The 20835-nt window shown below is 41.2% G+C and overlaps 2 protein-coding genes across 4 annotated transcripts; both read right to left on the bottom strand.

Moving 5' to 3' along the window:
* Window positions 1–21: 21 nt before the first annotated feature.
* acp6 (acid phosphatase 6, lysophosphatidic) lies at window positions 22–8458 on the bottom strand. 3 transcript variants are annotated; one of them, XM_038720674.1, is made up of 12 exons: window positions 5452–6211; window positions 5277–5337; window positions 4619–4839; window positions 4369–4497; window positions 3358–3488; window positions 3114–3193; window positions 2939–3026; window positions 2693–2825; window positions 2061–2161; window positions 1805–1897; window positions 1547–1712; window positions 1318–1459 (listed from the first exon to the last, which is right to left on the bottom strand). In XM_038720674.1, exons 3-12 carry the CDS (start codon window positions 4835–4837, stop codon window positions 1325–1327), a joined length of 1275 nt encoding a protein of 424 aa, XP_038576602.1. In that variant the 5' UTR covers window positions 4838–4839; window positions 5277–5337; window positions 5452–6211; the 3' UTR covers window positions 1318–1324. The 3 variants fall into 3 exon arrangements, with proteins under 3 accessions (XP_038576604.1, XP_038576602.1, XP_038576603.1); XM_038720676.1 differs by having other exon boundaries at window positions 22–1459; window positions 5277–6209; XM_038720675.1 differs by lacking the exons at window positions 5277–5337; window positions 5452–6211 and adding an exon at window positions 8268–8458.
* A 1571-nt stretch (window positions 8459–10029) lies between these two features.
* gja5a (gap junction protein, alpha 5a) lies at window positions 10030–20479 on the bottom strand. Its single transcript, XM_038720678.1, has 2 exons — window positions 20235–20479; window positions 10030–12664 (listed from the first exon to the last, which is right to left on the bottom strand). Exon 2 carries the CDS (start codon window positions 12562–12564, stop codon window positions 11413–11415), a length of 1152 nt encoding a protein of 383 aa, XP_038576606.1. The 5' UTR covers window positions 12565–12664; window positions 20235–20479; the 3' UTR covers window positions 10030–11412.
* Between the last annotated feature and the right edge of the window lie 356 nt (window positions 20480–20835).

A 20835-nucleotide genomic window follows, 5' to 3' on the forward strand; every position in this document is an offset into this window, starting at 1 on the left:
ACGTGACATGAGCCAAAAGACTTCAAATTGATCAAAATCTTTATTTATGCCTCACAAAACCAAACCTTTACATTTTAAACAGCAGGTCACAGGGAAACTCCCGCTGATGAGGTACAATGCTTGCTAAGACTAACACTCAAGTCAAAATAATGGGCATGTATTCATGCATACATCAAACTGCGGTCTGATAACAAATCCCCACAAGAAGGCAACCTAATGTTTCACTCTTAAAACATACTTGAGCAGAATTATTCCCTTTCTGCATTTATGAAGACATTCACCTACACATTAAGAACACTTTCTGCACCCCTTTGTTAATAACCACTAGCTACTGTACATGAAGTGCTTAATATTCCCCTGAGGAATGAACTATTATGAATGATTAATTGTAAACACAACCTAATTGGCAGAATTGCATCAGCAGTCAGATACAGGCATTGATGATGTCACATTGGTTAACCTTTAGGTTGTCCATATTAAGATTAGATTTCAGCAACTGTTTGAACTTATAATTAAAAGGCTAATAATACTGTTGCATTTTTCTTTTCAAAAAGTCCTAAAAAGAACAAAACCAACAATGAATCTATCCTACTGACTGATTGCCCGTGTAGACAAAGCCTGATATAACTTATTCCTCTGTGCCATAGACCTCCATTGTTGTCTAAAGCACAAAACAGGAGCCACACTATTTAACTGGGTGACATGTTCCTTAATAGCAGATATGTATCAAACTGCAGCTGAAAATATTCCGACAAATCTACAATTTACTCCTGTTCAAATATCGCTTGCTAAAACTAGTGTCATGTAATTTTAGGAAATTAATTTTAAAAAATTAAACTATGCATCTGTCACCTGTTCTTAATGTTTTATGAAGGTACTGAGAGATATGCAGACATTGTTGGTTTTAGTCTATTGGGATTTGTTGACAATAAGAAAATCATGGACTAACGCCACCTTCATCATTAAGCAAAAAAGATTAAGTGCTTGCAAACAGACACCTATGCACTAAGCATCTCATATCAGATATACACTCTATAGTAAAATCATTCTGCACGTAAACTTTAAACTATATTAACCATTTTATTGCCATGGTTACATGGAGATGAGGAATAACGTCTGATGTAAACTAAAAGATCTCCAAAAGAGGATGTGATGCAGGACTTGTGCCCAAGAAAATTTTCCCTGGTGTAGTCTGAGAGTGAGGTATATTGACAGGGATGGAAGCTGGATGGAATGAGAACGTGAAAAAAAACATGATGCGTGGTAAGTGTCAGGAGTGTAATGTCATGGGTAGCACTGTGTTGAGACGTGAAGCTTTGAGGGTTCAGGGTTCGGCCAAACCCTCTGTGTGGTTACAAAGTGACTGGTAGAGTTCAGAGCTCAGTGAGTAGTCTGAGAGGGCCTGTTTGAACTCCTCCAGGGGGCAGTACACTCCGCTACAACCTGGTATAAGTTGATCCTACAGAAAGACAAGCAACTTAAAGTGAAACACAAGTGGGAAAAAATAAAAGCTTATCAAATAAACAGACACATTCTCACCCCCTACCTGGCCGATGTATGACACTTTAACAAAGGGCTTGCTGGTCTGCCGGTGCTGGTGCAGCTCCAGAGTGATATCGGCAGCGTACGGTGGCCACTTCATGTCAAAAATCCCCAGAGCCATCAGACAGGGAATCAAAGTGGTGTCATGTGCAGAGTACAAAAACAACTTCCTGTTTGAGAGAGAGGAGAGTGGACCACTTAAAGAGAAACACAATCAGGTTTGTGTGCAAGAAATGGTTGCATCCATCCAGAGGGGTCCAACCTGTTTGGATCTGATGAGGTGTCCTGTAGCTTCCCTTCAATGTTAACTAATAATGTGTGCAGGAGGGGTCCCACACACAGCTGCAAGTTCTCCCTGTCGAAAACATAGCAAAAGAATTAAAAAGTGGCCTGTTGAACTTAAAAACAAAAAAAACAGTTGGGTAAAGCCTCCTTACTGACACCTATAGATTGTCAAAACTGGAATCTACCCTTTTTTCAAAAGCCTTTGCACTTTTGAAGGCTTTGTTTAATCTAACCTCTTGCTGGGCTGATACACATGGTAGATCATGTCCACAGCTCTCTGTTCCACTTTATTCCTCCAGGTATCCAGCACTGCTGGACAGGGCAGGCCATGAGTCTGTTAATGAGCAGAGACTTGACACAGTCAGCAGGCTGTTGGGCTACACAAACATCAAAAGCAAATGTACAGCATGTCTTAAGGTTTTTCCTCACAAAAGCGGTCCTTTTATTGTAAAATATTTTCCATTTTACCCTTCATTGCCATCATTTTCTAAAGTGGTGTCTATTGTGGGCAACTTACAGTAAAGGATGGTGTCAATTTGAAGATGTGGCAGTAAAAACTACCAGTAGCTTCATTTATAACATTTCTATCACTGACTGAATTAGAAGTCTTCAGATTTGCATCAATGGGAACTTATTTTAAAATCAGTCACAAGTAAATGTTTAAACGCAAATCATGCTGAATCTGTTATTTTTTTGCTTGTTAATCTCTAGAAACTTGATGAACCTTTATAGAGTTTCATCTTATATAACTAGCAGCTTGCTGGGTAGCTGCCTCCGGCCAGGCCTTGATAATAATGGTATGTATTCTGATAGCTTGTGGTGAGACCTAATAAAAGTCATATGAATCATGATGTGGCGGTGTCACCTCTCTGGCAACCATGTCGTCCCTAATGAGGATGAAGTCGATGTGCTGGTGAGCAGCGATGCCCAACGCACGTTGGATGCTCTGCAGGTCTGCTGCAATGTCTGGCAGAGTGGACGACTCTGCCCAGCGGTGGCTGCACAGAACACACACGGCGTCAGCCACAAAACACAGACACACCATGACAGCCTGTCAGAGGCATCTCAGCTTGGCTAATAATTATTCAAGTTTCGGGTAGCCTCTATATACCTGCCAAGGATTTTGAGCAGCTTGCATCCGTGGTAGTTAGGATACAGGATTTCAGATTCTGCCTCCGTTGTTAATATAGGCACAATTTCTTCAAGCAGAAGAGAAAACAACAAAAACAGATTAGATGAGATCCAGAATAGAACAACTAACAGCATGCTGACATGGATTACCCTACCTATTTGTTTTTGCTGGAAGAGCCCTGCTACCAGGCACTTGGCAGATTCAATGGTCCTCACAATGTTAGTGGAGCGCACACTAAAAATGGAAAAAATAGGTCATGGAAGGCAGCCAACTTGAAAAGTACTAAAGCATTTGGGCTGATGCCCTTTGTACTGCACTCATAAACTTAATTTATCAAAATTGTAAAGTACAGACATGTGTTTGGGCTCTGGCTACCCGTCACGATGCGCAACACTTACTAGACCTCAGCTGGGTTAAAGGTGGAGCTGAGAAAAGGACTCTCCTCTATGTATCTCCTCCTCAGCCTCTTGCCCAGCTCATACAGCTGCTGCATGCCCACTGTGGTCAGCTGACCGGGGAACGTGCCACCCTGCCAAGTGCGACAAACAGGATCACGTTTCGCCCACAGATGTGGCCTAACATACACACTCCTACAATGGCATAAACCAGGAACCCAGCAAGGATGTGGTACAAGGATGGCAGGAGTCCATATTGTGGGATTTAGTTTTCTAAGTCGAACCCAGCGCAGCAAACCTCTTTAGCAAAGCAGACAACTCAAGCACAGGAAAACATTTTCATGGACACTGTGGCTGGCAAACAGGACACAATATCTCACTGGTAAGCTCTACACAGTTCAGCAGTATTACAGAGGAGGTGAATGAATTAACCCACTTTAATGTCGTCTGCAAGGCATTGTAACGAATCATGGTGGCCACTAAAGGGACAGAGGCTAACTGAATGAATACAAGAGTGAGGCAGTCCACAAGGTGCTTTAAATCTCTAAATCTTTGATCTATTAAAAAGGCAAGAACATCCAAAAATACAGACTCTGTAAAATATATTTAATCCAATATCTTGATTACACACAGGTGGTCATATAACATAAAACAACAGGCCTGTACCAAAGCAGGTCAACTGTCATAGCAGAAAAAGCTCAGATGTAACTATTGTTGGTGACTCTCTTGTCTCAGTAAGTGTCTAAGTAATCTGTTCCAGACTGCACAGTGTCAGAGCCTTGGCAAAGGCTCACCTAAATGGAATGACATCATTATGTTACTAATTACACCTGTGGTTTTCTAGCTACTATGTGCCTAAATATCTTCCGTGAAAATGTACATGTATGTTAACCATTATCCTCCAACAAAGGCTCTTACACAAGAACCAACTACACAAGTTTCTGCACATGATTTTGTTCCTTCAGCCCTTTTCTTGTCTGACTGCATTCAACACCACAAAACACACCTACTCACGGTCAGTTGGTTTTTCCGATAGCTGTCTTCTACAGGAGCCGGGGGCTTTGGGCCACCATGAAGATCAGTCACTACATAGTCGATTTTGGTATGCGCTGGAGGCTCCAAGAGCGTTGGCACCCACTGGACCTTTGACGAGACGAACGTGCCCAGACAAGGAATTTCCTAGTTGTTACTTACAGATATTATGCAACACTATATATTTTAAAGACACAAGCACTAAATGGGTAAATTAGTTTGTTTTTTTTACCTCCATCACATCAGGTATTGACTTGAGCGGTGTTCTGGCACCATGTCGGAACAGGACTTGGACCAATTTTAGTTCATAGGGCGAACTGAGATTTGCATCAGCAGAGGAGCAACTTGAAGCAACCTGGTCTGATTCGGTCTTCTTCTGTGACCACAGCATTGAACCAAAAGCCAAAGAAACGGAACCGAAAACACCCGCTTTGGTCCAAAGATTCCTCATGGCTGTGTTGTGAACAAAACAGGGCAATTATGTTAGTGTGTCTGAATTTACTACACATGCATCAGGGTTAATATTAGGAGAAAGAACTTTTATCATTATAAAAAATTAACAGGAATAATAATGATGTTATGGTGACATTAAGAAAAGCTTTCAGTCTGCATAATGTTACAAAACCATCTTTCAACAGCTCAAGCTTCCCCTTCACTCTGGAGTAAGACAGCAACTAACGATTAGTTTCACCAGCAGTTAACCCAAAAATTATATTCTTTATTCAAGTGTTTGGTCTATAAAATGTCACAAAATAGCTAAACGACATGTATGATTAACTTTAGTCAGTTATTGAAATATTTTCTGTTGATCAAGTAGAGTTTGATGTTAACTAACTTAATGTTAATCGTTTTAACTCGACATTCAGATGCATTAAAAAAAAAGTACTAACCTGCGAAGTCCAATGATGTCGGGAAAGACGATGATGATGCAGTAACTTTAGCTAACGTTAACTCCAATAGTAGTAGTAAGGTAACGTTAATGTTAACATATATGATACAAGGTGTGCTAAATTAAGATCCATTTGTGATCATATTTAAGGTTAGATATAATAACCTAAGACTTACACACGAGACGCCCAGCTGGAGCTTTTCTACTCAAATGTTTGTCATTTGTGAAATAAGTTCATATATGCATAAAACGCCCTGACACTGTCAGATAAGGGCTATTGAAACTACAGATAACCCGGGTTAGCCAACAAACGTTGCTTAACTCGTTTCAACCACAGACTGAAGTCGTTGCTGACTGAAGCACGTTGAGGAAACACTACTCGGTACAAGGCGAAGAGTAACTCTTTAAAAACCAGCACTAACACAAACACATGAAGTTTAACCCCCGTATCAACAGTAGAGATGTGCAGATAATACCGCAGCTTTCTTCTTCTTCTTTGTGGTTTTATGGCGGTTGACATCCAAAATGTTGCATTACCGCCACCTACTGGATGAAATAGTTTCCCCAGTGCAATAAATTTACAGTGACCACCCGAAGTACTCCCATTCAATGCATTGTCCGTTCTATGACTCAGACTCAGTTGTCTGAGATGGTGTAAATCCTTCCCTCAGTTTACTGACTATTTCTTCTCCTGATGTGTCTACAATGTCCAAGAATCTCCTTGCCGCCATCTTGATCCTCTCTAACAACCATAGAAATGCCAGGAATTGCATATCATATTCTGCTCATCTCCATTCCTTTTTCGGCTCCTGTTCCTTTTGCACTCTTGATAGCGTCGGTGCATGACAGACCCTCTTTTATAAGGCCTTACCCTGTAACATCCATCCTGCGTACAGGGTTGTGGGGGCTGGAGCCAATCCCAGCTGACATTGGGCGAAAGGCGGGGTACACCCTGGACAGGGCCACTCACATTCACACCTAAGGACAATTTTTGAGACACCAATTAACCTAGCATTCATGTCTTTGGATGGTGGGAGGAAGCCAGAGCACCGGAGAGAACCCACGCAGACACAGGGAGAACATGCAAACTCCACACAGAAAGGCCGGGGTTCGAACCCACAACCTTCAAACCCACAACCTTCTTGCTGTGAGGCGACAGTGCTAACCACTGCTTCACCCTGAAACATATGTAGTCTAAATATACCCTCTCTGGCAAATCTCTCTCAAACGTCAAACACATAGAGTGACTTTGCTCCCTTTCTCCTTGAAGGAAACTTCTCGCCTCACAAACACTTTCAATACCCCAAAATTTCTCGTCTTCCACTGACTGTGGTACGCCACTTATTACTCCGTTCTTTTTTATTTCCAACCTGAGTAGGAAGCATTTCAAACTGCTATAATCTGATCTCTCTGCCGCCTTGACACACAGTAAATGATAACCATCCCAATCCTTGTTATTTTGATTGACCGATCATCTCTGAGTTTTTCCCTCCAACAAACTTTCCAACCTCGTGCGAATCCTTGAAGGTCCCGTCCTTTTTCAAAGGTGAACCAGAATCTTTAACGCATCTACTTTACCACTGTGTACACTAAGTGACGGGTTGGACTCATGTTAAAACTAATCATACTATTATGATTTCCCTACACATTTTGAAGATGATAAATATAACATGGATTGTAAACTTATTGATTCTATATGGTAAATTTCATTTACATACTAAATGCAAAGAGTATATTAAGACTCAAACGTATGCTGCCTGAAACCCATTAAGAAAACACTACTCGGCACAAGGCTAATATCTAACATTAGATATCTACACTTAATTTACTTTTGTTTATATATTTATAACTCATTGTATTTTGCCCATGTAAATATATTTTGTAAAAATGTGTTAATTTGCATCGTACTGTATTTTAATTTAGTATTGTCTACACTACACACTGCATTTCAAGTTAAAATTGTTGTTTGTGATATACAAGACTTCTTGGTAAAAGAGACTGTGCCTCAATGGGACTTTCCATTTCCATTTCAACGTTAAATGTAAAATGTTAAAATAAAACCTGTTAAAATAAAGGTTAAATAAAACGTAGATAAAAGTAATACAAACTGTTAAACTGTAAGGTGAAAAGTTTGACAGTTTACAGCTAAACTATGTGGTTGGCATATTAGTGGAAAATGATTAGGAGAAAAATTGAGAAATATGGCGATGTTCATTAGAAAGAGACGATCAAGTATGAGAACACCTGATACCAAGTAATGATGTAATAAAAGTAATAGGCTAATTCAATGAATTATATCATATCTCATTGCCACTCATATGAAATGTCACATAAATGTCAACTATGAAGTTTAAAAACATGACCCTCACTAAACTACACCAAAAAGGTACATTCATGTTTTGTGTCAGCAAAAATATTTTATATCCAGGCTTTTGGGACAACGCTTGATTATTTTACTCTATTACTGGCTTTTGCACATCAACATCTATACTCTATACTTGAACAAAAGTATACAGACTTAAAAACACGCACCCTTCTTGCACACACGAGACTATAGGTATGTTTGACTTCATGCGGCGCTGAGCAACGTCACCATGTCACATGAAATTTAAACCTCGCGTGAGCAAGGTGGCCGCAGGCGCCGAGTCCGGCGGCCGCAGTTACTTTTCTCCGGCTGCACAAAGTTGGACCCACCTTTTGCTTGATCTCGCGGCATTTATCTTTGCAAATGCCGCGAGATCAGTCATTGACCTCAACTCACAGTAAGCTCACGCAGGTAAATCATGGTCATCTGGAGCGAGGCGTTGTGCTGCTGTAACTTTAACGAGCCACCAGATGTCGCTCTGTTTGCTAAGTTTGAAGCTTCAAACGTATCTTTCGGCTCAAATAAAAAGAAAGCCCCAAAGTTTCACAAGGCTTCGCCCGCCCATCACAACTCAACAGTCAGTTAACTGTACCACGACGACGAAGCTCACTTTTATCAGATACTTACTTTCTGAAACGAAGTTCTTCTGCTACTGTCGATAGAAAACACAGCGTTCAGTGAATGATAAATTGACTTGTCATTCAGCGACTCTTCCCACCAGTTCAAACTAAAGGGACGTGTCGGGAACTGTAGGGCGGCACACGCCACCCTACAATAGAAGTGAAGGTTTTAGCTACGAAGGTGAAACGACAAATCCCGACAGCCACAATATAGACTGACCTTTTCTTCTTCGTATAAAAGATTCGCGGTGGAGGAGGTGCCTCAAAGTGTGCTGCTGCCCTCCACAGGACCCGAGCGTATCTGCACGGCACGGTGCTTTACTGCTGAGTTTGTTAATAGGAGAAAATATCCTGTTTGACAAATAACAAATGAGATGATTGTACAGCATTCTGGAGGAAACCGGAGTATGCCTATTATTTTGCTCATCAAATTGGCTAAATCATACAATTAAGTTAGAAGTCCGTAACATTTTTATTATTATTGTCATAAAGAACCATCAAATATACAACTAGTTAGCCTAATTCACAAATTGTATTTGGGAAATTCAGTCATTCCAAGTTTTCTAACTCTTTTGAATTAATCACCATATAATTTATTCATTTACATCATTTTACAGTAATAATAAGGAATATGTAAGCCTGTGTGTAAGAAATCTGCTTCACGAGCCTCTGTTCATTATTTTGAATTGCATCCTACATTGTGTTTTTATTTATACATTCTAGGGGGAAGTATTTGTAGTATTTATTCACATTTACATTTCAGATCTAAATTGCCAAAATATATCATAAGATTGCATTGTTGTACCAATCAGTATATAAAGTAGTAAAAATATAGTTGCTCACATGTTAATGCACCAGCAATGATAGCCTATGTGATTATATAAAAACTTTTTATGCTTATACTCAAGCAACATTTTGATGAAGCAAATGATCAGAATACTTCTTCCACCACTGAATAATACTTATCTTCTATCTTAAATGCAGATTCTTCTAATTTGCTAACCCTATGGTGTAAATTAAAATAAATGTCACACAGGTTCATGCAGTATTGTCAAAAAAAATATTGAGAGACTGAATTTGAAATCTGAGAAGTATATTCCAACTTGAATGTTCATCAAGGACACATTTTAAAATAAGTAAAGAGAGCAGACATCAAGTACCCCTACTTTTACCCATGGGTGATTCACAGATTTTAAGAACAGCAGTGTGGGGTCATCCCTTTGTAGTATAATCTTATGCAGTCATGATGAAATGAGGGTAGGCAAACTTCATAGAGGTAAATCTGATCTGCAACAAACAAAGAAAATGGCAGCATCTACTGTAGCTTTCAACTCAGTTTCAGCTCCTGACAGACCAATGGGGATATCAGTGCGCAGCTTCCTGGCAGAGATGGCGAGCCAGTCTTAGCTTGTGTAAATACTGTGTATCTTACCCAATCTGTCTCCTGCAGGTCCTTTTCTGGCTAAATAAAACAAACTGGAAAAAAAAAATGCAAATGCTGATAGGATATTGATCTAAAAGTGCTGGAAACCTCCTCACATCTCATCTTCTTCATTTCCACCTATTCTTTAGTTTACACCATTTCCATTTTAATAACAAGGTTTTGATGTGGTGCCAGTTGGTCTAAATATTAATTCTCTCTGAGCTCAGTGTTACATATTCAGTGTGTATATATCCACATGTATTATATATATTTTAGTAACATTCATGTAAATATGTTGATGTGGCAGAAATACCCAAGAAGTATTGAATGAATCACCACCAAAGAGAACATTGTACAGTTGATTTATTGATTTATGATGGATTAGTGATGAAATTTATTGCATAAAGGTCTGTGTGACAGAATTAAAAACTGCAGTGAACGTACAGTCAGCTGAACAAGATTTCTGTATTTTAAATTAAAGTTTGCTGTAGGAAGATATGGAAGATTAAACTTCAAACGCCCTGTTGCAGTGGATGATCACTAAAATGCTGGCATACACAACCTGAACAATTATTCTGCATATAGTAATAACAAGACACCAGAAATGATATCCAATAACATCCATTCAAAGACATCAACTGAAACATACATTGCATAGAGACAAATTCACTATTTACACAATGGCTCCAGGAGAAAAACTATAAAAAGTAAGTGCAATGTTGCCACCCAGTGGCCGGACCTCCTCATAACAGCATCCAAGCAGGGCGTCTTCTTTTTCTTTCCCCTTGAATTCCTTTTGAAAAGGAGCATCCTAAAACAGGCTCTGATCTCTTCTGCAAACAAAGGCTCCTGTCAAATAGCCTATATAACCAATGATGTGAGTTTTACTTCTTTTAGATTTTTTAAGTGATAAATCTTGTGGTGCAGTCAGGTTATCAAATCAACAGAATGCTTAGTTTAAATTGGCAGTGTTTGCCATGGCATTTGGAAAAAATATTTTTATAGAAAACATGTTATGTGGACAGATATTTTCACACGTGTTAAGGCACCTAACCTTGATTCAGTGCAAATGCTCTGCTTAAAAATGTCAAATTCATATAAGGGCAAGCTTCACAGTTTATTGCATATTAAGTCCCTGTTTTCTTTTTTGCAGCAGGACATTGGTTGTGTTATTTAATGTCACAACCTAATCCATGACTAATTGAATAGTTGAGATGTGTGTCATAATTTGCTTTATAATGAAATTATTCCGTAAGTCATCTCACACCAAGCACCCAGTCATTCTCACATAATAGTCTCTCGATCTTGCTTCGGTTTTTGGCTTCAACTGTTTAACTAAAACATAAAATGTGCAATAGCCAGGTATCACATCTGTTACCCTGTTTTCATTTCAAAATGATTTTCCTTTTGCAGTTTGGTTGTCAGTCTTTCGAGCTCCGGGACAGATTGGTTCTCAATCACTGTGTGCTCACACATGTCAGGTGTACATGGTCCACTCACAGATTTCAGTGTCTCTTACTACTTAAGTGAACATTCAGTCCATCCTCTGAAGTGTCAGGCTTCAGTGCCAGTTTGCATTATTAGCCTGTGTTCACGCTCTGACCCTTCACTCAGAAGTAACACTCAGACTCCTCTTTGTGTCTTGGTCTTTCAGTTCCCTCTCTTTGGTTCAGAAGGTCCAGCCCTTCCCTTGCTGTCCCCTCGTCAGCCCCTCTTTCTGGTTGTGAGTCTATACTGACAGGTCATCTTGGCGAGCACGGCTGCTGGTCCAGCTGGTCTTGCTCAGGCGGCGTTTGTCCTTCATGCAGCCGGAGTGCAGCAGAGGAGATGGGGCGCAGCTGCTGGGCAGCTCTGTGGGTGCTTGGTCGTATCTCATCCTCAGGAAGTCTTCCTCGTCCTCCAGGTTGTCGCAACTATGATGTCGCTCCGTGGCCAAGTTGACCGAGTTCTGCTGCAGCGCCATCCTGTTGTTGAAGGGATGAGAGGCCATAGAGGTCATAGGGTTCACAGAGCTCGGGGTTGCCAGGCAGTGGCTGAAGTCAGGAGGCGGGGTGCAGGAGGCTGAAGGCCGAGGTGAGCTATTGGGCTCCAGCGCTGCAGACACGGCCACCGTCACAGCTTTGTGGTTGCTCCTCTGCATCACCTTGTTACGTACACACCTCCTGGCGCTCTTCCAGCCAAGGTGGTAAAGCTCCAACACAGAGAGCAGCAGAGACACTCCGGCCACCACCAGCATGAAAATGATGAAGACGTTCTTCTCTGTGGGCCGGGACATGTAGCAGTTGACAGGGTTGGGGCAGGGCCAGGCATTGCACAGGTAAAGTGCCCTGAGGAACACCCCATAGATTAGGTACTGCACCACGATAAATGTCACCTCCATCACAGTGCGGATCATGATGCTCAGGACGTAAGTCTGCAGCAGCGCTCCTTTCAGGTGAACACGGCCAGTCCCGTCAGATGCCATCACTCTTCCACTCTCCTTCTGCTGAAGGTACTCCTTCTCCCCCTCCAGGTCTCCTCCGCCTTCCCCTCTCAACTCCCTCTCCTCCTGTTCCTTCCTCCGCTGCTTCTCCTCCCTGCGCACGATGTGCATGGCGTGGCCCATGTAGATGAGGGATGGCGTGGAGACAAAAACGATCTGCAGCACCCAGTAGCGGATGTGGGCGATGGGGAAGGCACTGTCATAACACACATTGGTGCAACCGGGCTGCTGAGTGTCACATAGGAAATCGCTCTGCTCGTCGCCCCAGGAGGACTCGGCTGCTGTGCCCAGCACCAGGATGCGAAAGATGAAGAGGACGGTGAGCCAGACCTTCCCGACTGAGGTGGAGTGTTCCTGGACCTCCTCTAGGAAATTCCCTAGGAGACTCCAGTCACCCATCCCTGCTCACAGGCCAACTACACACCTGAGAGACAAAGACCGAAGAGGGAGGAGAGAAAGGGAAGAAAGAGGGTGCACTAGAGGTGAAAAGGTGAAGTCACTGTGGTGGAGGATGGAAAGAGAAGAGAAAGAGAAAAGAGAAATACAGATTATCAGTCAGACAGCTGAAAGTCCTCTATATTCCTGCTCATGAAATGACCTGGGCATGTGTGTGGCATCATATGCATAAAAATAGCTTCTCTGACTGTGAATTGCTTGCGGACTGGACACCGTGGCATGAGAACAACCATTTTCCCATGACAGAGAGACACGAACAGAGAGAGAGAGAGAGAGAGAGAGAGAGAGAGAGGCAGGGAGAGGAAGTTCAGGAATCATGTAAAAGTAAATAATGAGGTTGTTTTAAGAAAACTGATTCAATATTATGCTATGTGTGTTTACATTCCCCATGTCCAATACCAAAGTGTGTATGACACAGAGGCAGAGGGAACAGGACAATGGGGCAAGTCAAAGCTAGGTGACTTTGTCCTTTTAATGCTGTGACCTGGTCTGAGCTGCACAGTCTCCATCTTGCCTGTGGACCCTGAACAACAGACCTCACTCACGATGACAAAACATCAGTTTTGATGTTTACTATCCTCCCCGCGATAATGAAAAGCTCCTACATGGACCTTTCTGAGAGTGTCACTCAGATCCCTCCAATTATCCACTATGTGTTTGTGTGCTTTCACCTCTTGACTGCAGCGATATTGAGAGTTTGGGTAAGACCCAAACATGGCAGTGGCAGGCTGGCGAGTCTCTGCCGAGAAAGACCCTATAAGGCAGTTCACCAGACAGCTTTATGGGTGTAATAAATGACCTCTGTCATTGAGGGGTTAAGAAAACCCATCAAATTCCATTGAGGGATGACCTCTGACATCTATATGCACTACGTGAATATGCCTACTGCCAGCTTTTACTATGCAATTAGAGATCAAAGACAGATGAGCAATAACATGAAAAATGGATGAAAGTAACAGTTTGACAGGTTTTTCCAATACGTCACACATCTGAAGCTACTGTCCTACTGGTAAGGTTATAGAAAAAGCATACATTCCTTAAAAGCTGTGTTAAGAAAAACCTAATGGTGTGCCAGGTAGGATATCCAGTATAATCACTACAATCACAGTGTGAAAAACGCCAAACAGGGAGTTATTATTCTTTCTTACCACCTCAAGTGTAATCCATGAGTAGTTGCTTCCAAAGTAAGTTACTCCCATTGAATAGTCCACAGTGCAGGGCTCTGAATTGCCTGTCTGACACTGACACTGGTTATGTGTGAGAGAGAGACGGTCTAAATGACCATGACCATCTGTCCCTCTGTCTATCTCTCCCCCTCCCTCAGTGTCTCTGTGAAGTATATATATGGCAATAAGTTTGGAAATCAGAGGATTGTTCTCTTTATCTGTAAAGCAGGGAGAGGCGAAACACAAAACACCCCCGTGAGAACATGTGGGAGAGGAAAGGCTCAACTTCTATCCATTCACAAGGCTGATACGCCAATGGATAGCACAGGAAAGTTTGGGGTCTGACACTTGTTTTCCAGCACGCAGCTAATACCCACTAACGTCAGACTGGTCACAGTTGGAGACCAGTTGGATGATCAGTCACTGAAGCAGGTCCTCGCTCCACTCAGGGAACTGGCTCAAAGCCCTTTTCGGATTATCTGAAGTTGATGATCTTTCTGAAAGTAAATCACAATCAAGCAGGGAGTTGGAGGAGGAAGGGAGTGAGAGTCCAGCCAGCACAATAGCAGGAGGGACTCATCACAGTGGTCATGTTCTTATCAGCTAATACTGACAACAGGCTTTTGTCACCTGTGCAGACCCTGGTAACATTTCGTCTCCCCCTGGACTCATTCAGAGAAAACCATAGTCTTTTATTATCCTGAATCAGTGTGATGACATGCTTCGAAATGTAAAAAATAAGTGAAGTTAATAAGTGAAATGTCTTAATTTGTCATCTATTCCTTGAGTGGTCAAATGTGAAAACCGGTTTAAACAGGTGTACTGATCTGTCAGTGGTGTAGTACAATAATATCCAGAGTCTTTAGTAACAATAAATTCAAAATGTTACTCAAGTAATTTTATATAAGTATAAAAAGTATGAGTTTTACAGAATGGTCCCTTTCAAAGTGTCATGTTATTATATTATTATCACTGATGCATTACCATGTAAAGTTAAGTAGCATTTTAATGTTGAAGCTGGTTAACTTTGTGTTGGTTAGTTTAATCTATAAACAACATAACAGTCTACAGCTTTGCTAGCAGCTCTGTGGCATTTATTTAGCACAAAGCACTGATGTGTCTAAGCTAACACGCTAACATGTTCAAAATTAAAAGGATAACATGCTAATGCTAACATTTCCTAATCATCACTAAGCAGTCCTGTCACGGTTGATGGGAATTTCATTAGTTTTGCTGGTCTTTGGTCATACTAAACATTTTGGCTAGATGACAAGTTAAGGGATCACCACAGTTATTACAATTCATCCTGAAAGGAACATGAGTGTCTGCACCCAAATGTCATGGCTATATGGCCCATCCAGTTGTTGAAATATTTTTCTCAAAACCGCATGCCAACCTCATAGTGGTGCTACATTAAAATTCAGGGGATCACTAAAGTCAGTAGGATACATCCTCATGGCACCATGAATGGCTATATAAAATGTTATGACCATCAAACAGTTGTTGAGATATTTTAGTCTGGGCCGAGCCATGCAGTTATATCATGGCTATAAACCTTCATATTTTTGAAGTGGATGCTTAGTATGTAAAATATGAATCTACAACGAAACAATCAACTTTAGCTGTCATGTAGCTGAGAAAAAGTACAACATTTCGCTCTCAATTGTAAAGGAGTGCAAAGTACTATAAAGCAGAAATTCTCAAGTTAAGTACCAATATCGCAACACTTACATAGGCTACAGTACTTGAGTAAATGTACTTACTTTCCACCATTAGTGTAGTAATGTGGTCTATCAGTCTGGGAAAATACAAAAAAGAATACATACAGTAGGCTACACACTACTATTCGTTCACAGTAGTGGGAATAGAAGCTTTCCTTTTCTGAAGAAAGAAGAATTCAGATCAGCTGAGGAAAGGTAGCGTTCTTACTCTGTGTCCTTCCCTCGACTGCCTCTTCCTGTTCTCAGAGGAAGCAATCTCAAACAATATGATTTCCGAGGGACAAAAGGAACAAGGTATTAAAAGGAGTGGGTGGCCGAGAGGTTACAGCTGACCGATTCCAGTAAACCTTTCTGCTGTAGAAGCACCTTTTGCTGATGGTTGTCTATCATACCTGTGCTCCTGTGGGCTCTCTGGAATCCTGGCAATAACCATGGATTTACTGTGATACATTGTGCCCTTTACTGAGCGGTCTGGTTTGCCTGCAGACCGTCATGGCTGTCATATTTGTTTATAATCTCTGTGGCAGAGTAATGGAGAAGTAATGGACAGTCTGGTTATAAGGTATTCAGAACGGTGAACTGCGCAAATGGAGTATTGTGCTCCTCTGAGTTATTTCTCTTTGACGATGATCCAACCGTCAGGCGTGATCTATGAGTCTCTCTGCTGTGTTGGCGAGGTTAAAGAGTTCCATGGAAACAAAGTCGAGGATAGGTGTGGGAGAGATATTATGATAAACTAAGCAAGAAAGTAGACTATGTATGAACTGTAGCCAAGAACTACAGTCACCACTACAGTGTCAGCTCAAACTTAAACTGGACTAACTGAATGTGGCTGTATTTTAATTGCCAGTCCAATGTATGCATGCACTGACACTGAGTGGGTCTGGATAGCAGCCAGGCAGCTCAGAGAGGTGAAGGGAGAAATAGCAGCTAACTAAACTGCATCACTGCAAAGTGACGGCTGCTGCTTTGAATTGCAGCAGAGCAACAGGACTAAATGTAGTGTGTGTTTTCTCTACCCTGCAAGACAACAATAAATCCTCTCTGGTCTGTTGGACCGCCCTCAGTCTTGCCTTAGAGGGCAGTGACTCTGGCTCAAGAATCAGTCAGAAGAAACCTTCAGGCTGGAGAAACCCCTGGATGGAAGTTTTATAGGATCATCAAGTTATGTTTTTATTGTTGTACGGTGGCGCTATGGTTTCAGATTTATGTCTCTGGGATTACTGACTATAATTTTTAAATGTGTCATAACATGAGAGTGCAGAGATTTTTCTCGTTTTTAACTTAAAAACTGATTTTCGGGACAAATAAAAAGCTGCTGCTGATTACATATCTCTCTTCTAGTTGAGTTTAAAAACTGAACTCTCTCCCAACTATCTGCCAATCTTTTTCCATTTTCTCCCCTCAAGCCGCAGTGTATCCACAGGCCAGGAACAACAGGGGGCAGAGTTGATTTAAACATTCCTTCAGAGATCTGCACCTTTCAACACTAATCCCTGTTTGACAGACTCTGGATCCTCATAGAGGACCAGGATACACTGCCCGCTCTGTGCTGCCCTCATAAACACACAGGCAATTAGATGGTGAAGTATACATTTTCTCGGCCTACCTCCTTTTAATGGGACATGTTTAGACTACCATCAGTGGAGGAAAAAGTATTTGCACCGTGCATTAAGTACAATTGTCTTAATATGTGTGTAGTTTTTCTGCAAGGATCTCAAGGATCTCTCTCACGCTGGCTTAAAACAATGACATTACCTGACAAGGTAATTTATTTAAAGTAAGAACACCAATTTATTTACTAGAAACATGTGTACAGTATTTGACATATTCTAGAGGGATAAATTTGACCACACATGCTCACACTGAAGGGGCCTGAAGTTAGAATCTAAAAATATGGTCCAGGTCCAAATTTGGCCGGCTGCCTTCAGGATATTCTGGTGTAGGACATCTTTATAACTACATGGCCCCACTATTTGTGTCCAGATCAGAAAAACGTCAAATATCTGGACTTTATGGCTGCATTATCTTTGCAAAGATTATTCCATTGCTGTGAGTGGATTAAAATAACAGAAAGAGAAATGTATTAACTAAGACACATTTCTAAATGCTATTTGTTTATTGTTGCTAACCACTGCAAATATTAGGTAGTATTATGGGTAGTATTTTTCTAGTTTTTCAAAATAAAACTACCCATTAAGATCTCTGCTGCATCTCTCTTCAAGAAAGACCTCAGTATTTATTTGACTACACTAAAAAGACCAAAAAAGGCATATGTTTATTTTTATTCATCTCAATAGTAACAACAATTGTACAAAGCTCCTTTCTTCAACCTGACCCTAAATGGCTTTTAGTGAGTGGTTTCATCTCTGGAGAAACATAAGAGCACATTATGCTTCATCAGTAATGACACAAGTCATCATCGAACTCTGTATCAAAAAGCTGAATGGACTAAAATAAATAATTATCTCATGATACTAATCTATAGGGCTCTACACATTAATCTAGGAAGAAATAGTTTCAGGTATTCTGCAGCTTTTAAATAGAATAAAATGCAAACCTCTGTCAAACTAGATTCATTCATTTCCTTTTAAGATATCAACTTTATTATCTTATGTTTTTAATGAATCTTGCAATAGCTTTTTAAAATAATATTTGTCGCTTGATTGTTGACTGTCTGACTCCTTCTTTCTTGTATTTGGCCCTGAAGTTTTTTCATTCCCAGTAAAGAGAATCCATGATTAAGTAAGGTTAAAAAGGTAGATAAACTCTACATTACAGCTCATGTTAGATGACCTGAAACAAAAACCCTCTCGGAGCTCTATAACCAAAATATCTTTGCCGGTAACAGTTCACAGTTTTTTTTATTAGAATGACTATTTGCACGTATGTGTCAAAGTTCAAGCTTAGAATACATGCATTATGAAGCATAGCTTTAAAACTTTAACACATGTGAAGGGTCAATCCCAGTATGCATTGCAGCAGCTGCATGGCTGACACGCGTATCACTCCCATGAGTGCCAGGATTCCGATCAAGGATGAGCATGTTTAAGTTTAGCAGTATTGGCGTTGTGTTGGGGTGAGTTAGGGATGGTGTGACCTACAATGTGGATCTGATGCGGGGAGAAGGGGACAATACTTCCCAGTCACATGAGTCACCTGTTGTCACCACTTACAGGCCAGCCTGGATCTAGGCAGCCATATATCAGTCACACCAGCAGAAGCCAGCGGGCCGCTGTGCTGCCTGCTACCTTACATGGCTGTCTAGCTCTTCATCTGCCCACTACTGTACACAGACCCACAGCCCTGTTATGATCTATTGTTTAGCTGCATATGGCATTACAGTGGAACCCTCAGTCCAGACAGCTGCAAGGTGTTTCATGGAGCAAAATTCTGTCTTATACACTCCCGACTGCAATTCCCGGAGGGCTGCTATTTCTGGGGGAGGCTTGTTTTGATCCTTATTTACTTTGCTTTTATCTTTTTTATTTTGAAAACTATCATCACAGTCTCACACACACATACACATATCACCTCTTGTATATCTTGTCATAGCCTATGTGATTCCACTGAAATATAAAGTCTCATTTATGACTCTGCTGGGAGTTTGGGATTCACACTAATGTCACAGTGCTGGTTATTTTTTCAGTGTTGATGTATCTTCAGTTTCTAACAGAAAAACACTGACACAGGCTTAGGTCGGATAACATGATGTTACATGTCTAAATTTCTTGTGGATTCTCATTTAAGTGACTACACTTTTTGGCACTAAAATCCTTCATATTTGTCTAGTCAAATGTCTGTTTTCTGAAGAAGGAAGTTGAAGCACTGTAATTAAATAGCCTACAGTTCTGAGGTACTTGCAGTTTATTTGAGCATTCAAATTTTTGTTACTGTTCACTAGTTACTTTCAGAGGGAAATGTTGTGCTGTTTATTTGACAGCTATCTTTTGCAGATGATGGACCACAGTCAGCTACAACATTAAAATGTTTCTTAGTGCATATGTAATAATAATGTAACACTCACTCAGCAAGTATTACCTGCATACTAAGAACTTTTACTTTATAAATATTGCTAATAATACTTATTCTCCTACTGTTTTCCTACTGTACTTTTCCTGAAGTATTTTTACCCTGTGATATTGACATGTTTACTTAAGTAAAGAATCTGAACAGTTGTATGAATTCCTTCCTTAGTTAGGCCCAAAAAACATATTTGCACCTCATCAAAAAACAGTTGAAACATCTTCAGGTTTCATGTGTGAAATTTGCAGCACTGGTTTCTCTTAACAGGAAAACAGCAACTGCCCTAACCAATGTCTGTGTAGAGGCAAACACAATGTGGGGGGAATTTGTTATAGCATTAAATCAGAATTTCAACCTTTTGCCCTGACACAGCCACAGAGATAACATCTCCACAAAGTCTTCATGCACTATGTACACATTGTTGGTGGCTCTATTTTTAAGGTCTGGAGTGCTGCACTCAGTTATGAGCAAAGGGATGGGAGAGAGAGAAAGACAGAGCGAGATGAAAGAGGGGAGCGCAAGTAAGGTGACATCTGTTCCTACCGGGGAAGACAGGGACTCTGACATACAACAGGCCTCCCATGCCATTGTCCCAGCCATTCCATTGCTGTAGTTTAGTAGCAGGATGCTCACAACTCAAATGTCTGCATCTGTCTTTCACCTGAGCAAGAGTTGTAGTTATGTGATAACCTTGGCTTACCTGGTTTTTTCTGCTGAAGGACTGTGGTCTGGAAGGCTGTTTCTGATAAAGTACAAGCTCCTTATCTGTCCTCTGGTGAGACAAGTCTTGGCAGGTGATGATGCGGAGATGAGCAGATGACTGCAGACGCAGTGTGATGGTGGGACTACCTTCTTCTTGTGAACATCTGGCTCTTGAGGACGGCGACTGAGCTTAGTGTCGTCCCAACACCAAACTGTTAGTCCACACAGGGGGCACGAGAAGAAAAGCAGGGGCATCACAAGAGAGTGTTTCCCCCCACGGCCCTCCCTTCTGTCTCTCCTCCTTCTCTTCCTCACCCCCCCTACTCCCCCTTTCTTCTTACATCCCTGGTGCTCTATTTATTGCTGGGAAGCATTCTTCGGCAACGGGAGGGGAAGTGGAATTGTTTTCAGGGATCAATGGCAATTCTGCTTAGAGTCAACTTCCAGAGTGAGTGTCTTATTTACTGTGTGGTCCTTTACGTTTACGTGTCTGTTGCCTGTGCTGTGTTCAGTGCCAGGCACAGAGAAATTCCTATGATGCAAGCTTTAAAAAACATTTACTAAAGAATCAATTCTACAATGAGAAGTAATTAAGCCCC

Source organism: Micropterus salmoides, unplaced genomic scaffold (assembly GCF_014851395.1).
Source record: "Micropterus salmoides isolate LMB-PRFRI ecotype aquatic unplaced genomic scaffold, ASM1485139v1 Ms_hic_scaffold_15, whole genome shotgun sequence".
Lineage (NCBI taxonomy): Eukaryota > Metazoa > Chordata > Actinopteri > Centrarchiformes > Centrarchidae > Micropterus > Micropterus salmoides.

Coding starts and splice junctions, on each gene's coding strand:
- acp6 (XM_038720676.1), bottom strand. CDS start 4,837: ATGAGGAATCTTTGGACCAAAGCGGGTGTTTTCGGTTCCGTTTCTTTG. Junction 2,826..2,938: donor CTGCTCAAAATCCTTGGCAG/GTATATAGAGGC, acceptor TGTTCTGTGCAG/CCACCGCTGGGCAGAGTCGT. Junction 1,898..2,060: donor GTGTATCAGCCCAGCAAGAG/GTTAGATTAAAC, acceptor TGTTTTCGACAG/GGAGAACTTGCAGCTGTGTG.
- gja5a (XM_038720678.1), bottom strand. CDS start 12,564: ATGGGTGACTGGAGTCTCCTAGGGAATTTCCTAGAGGAGGTCCAGGAA.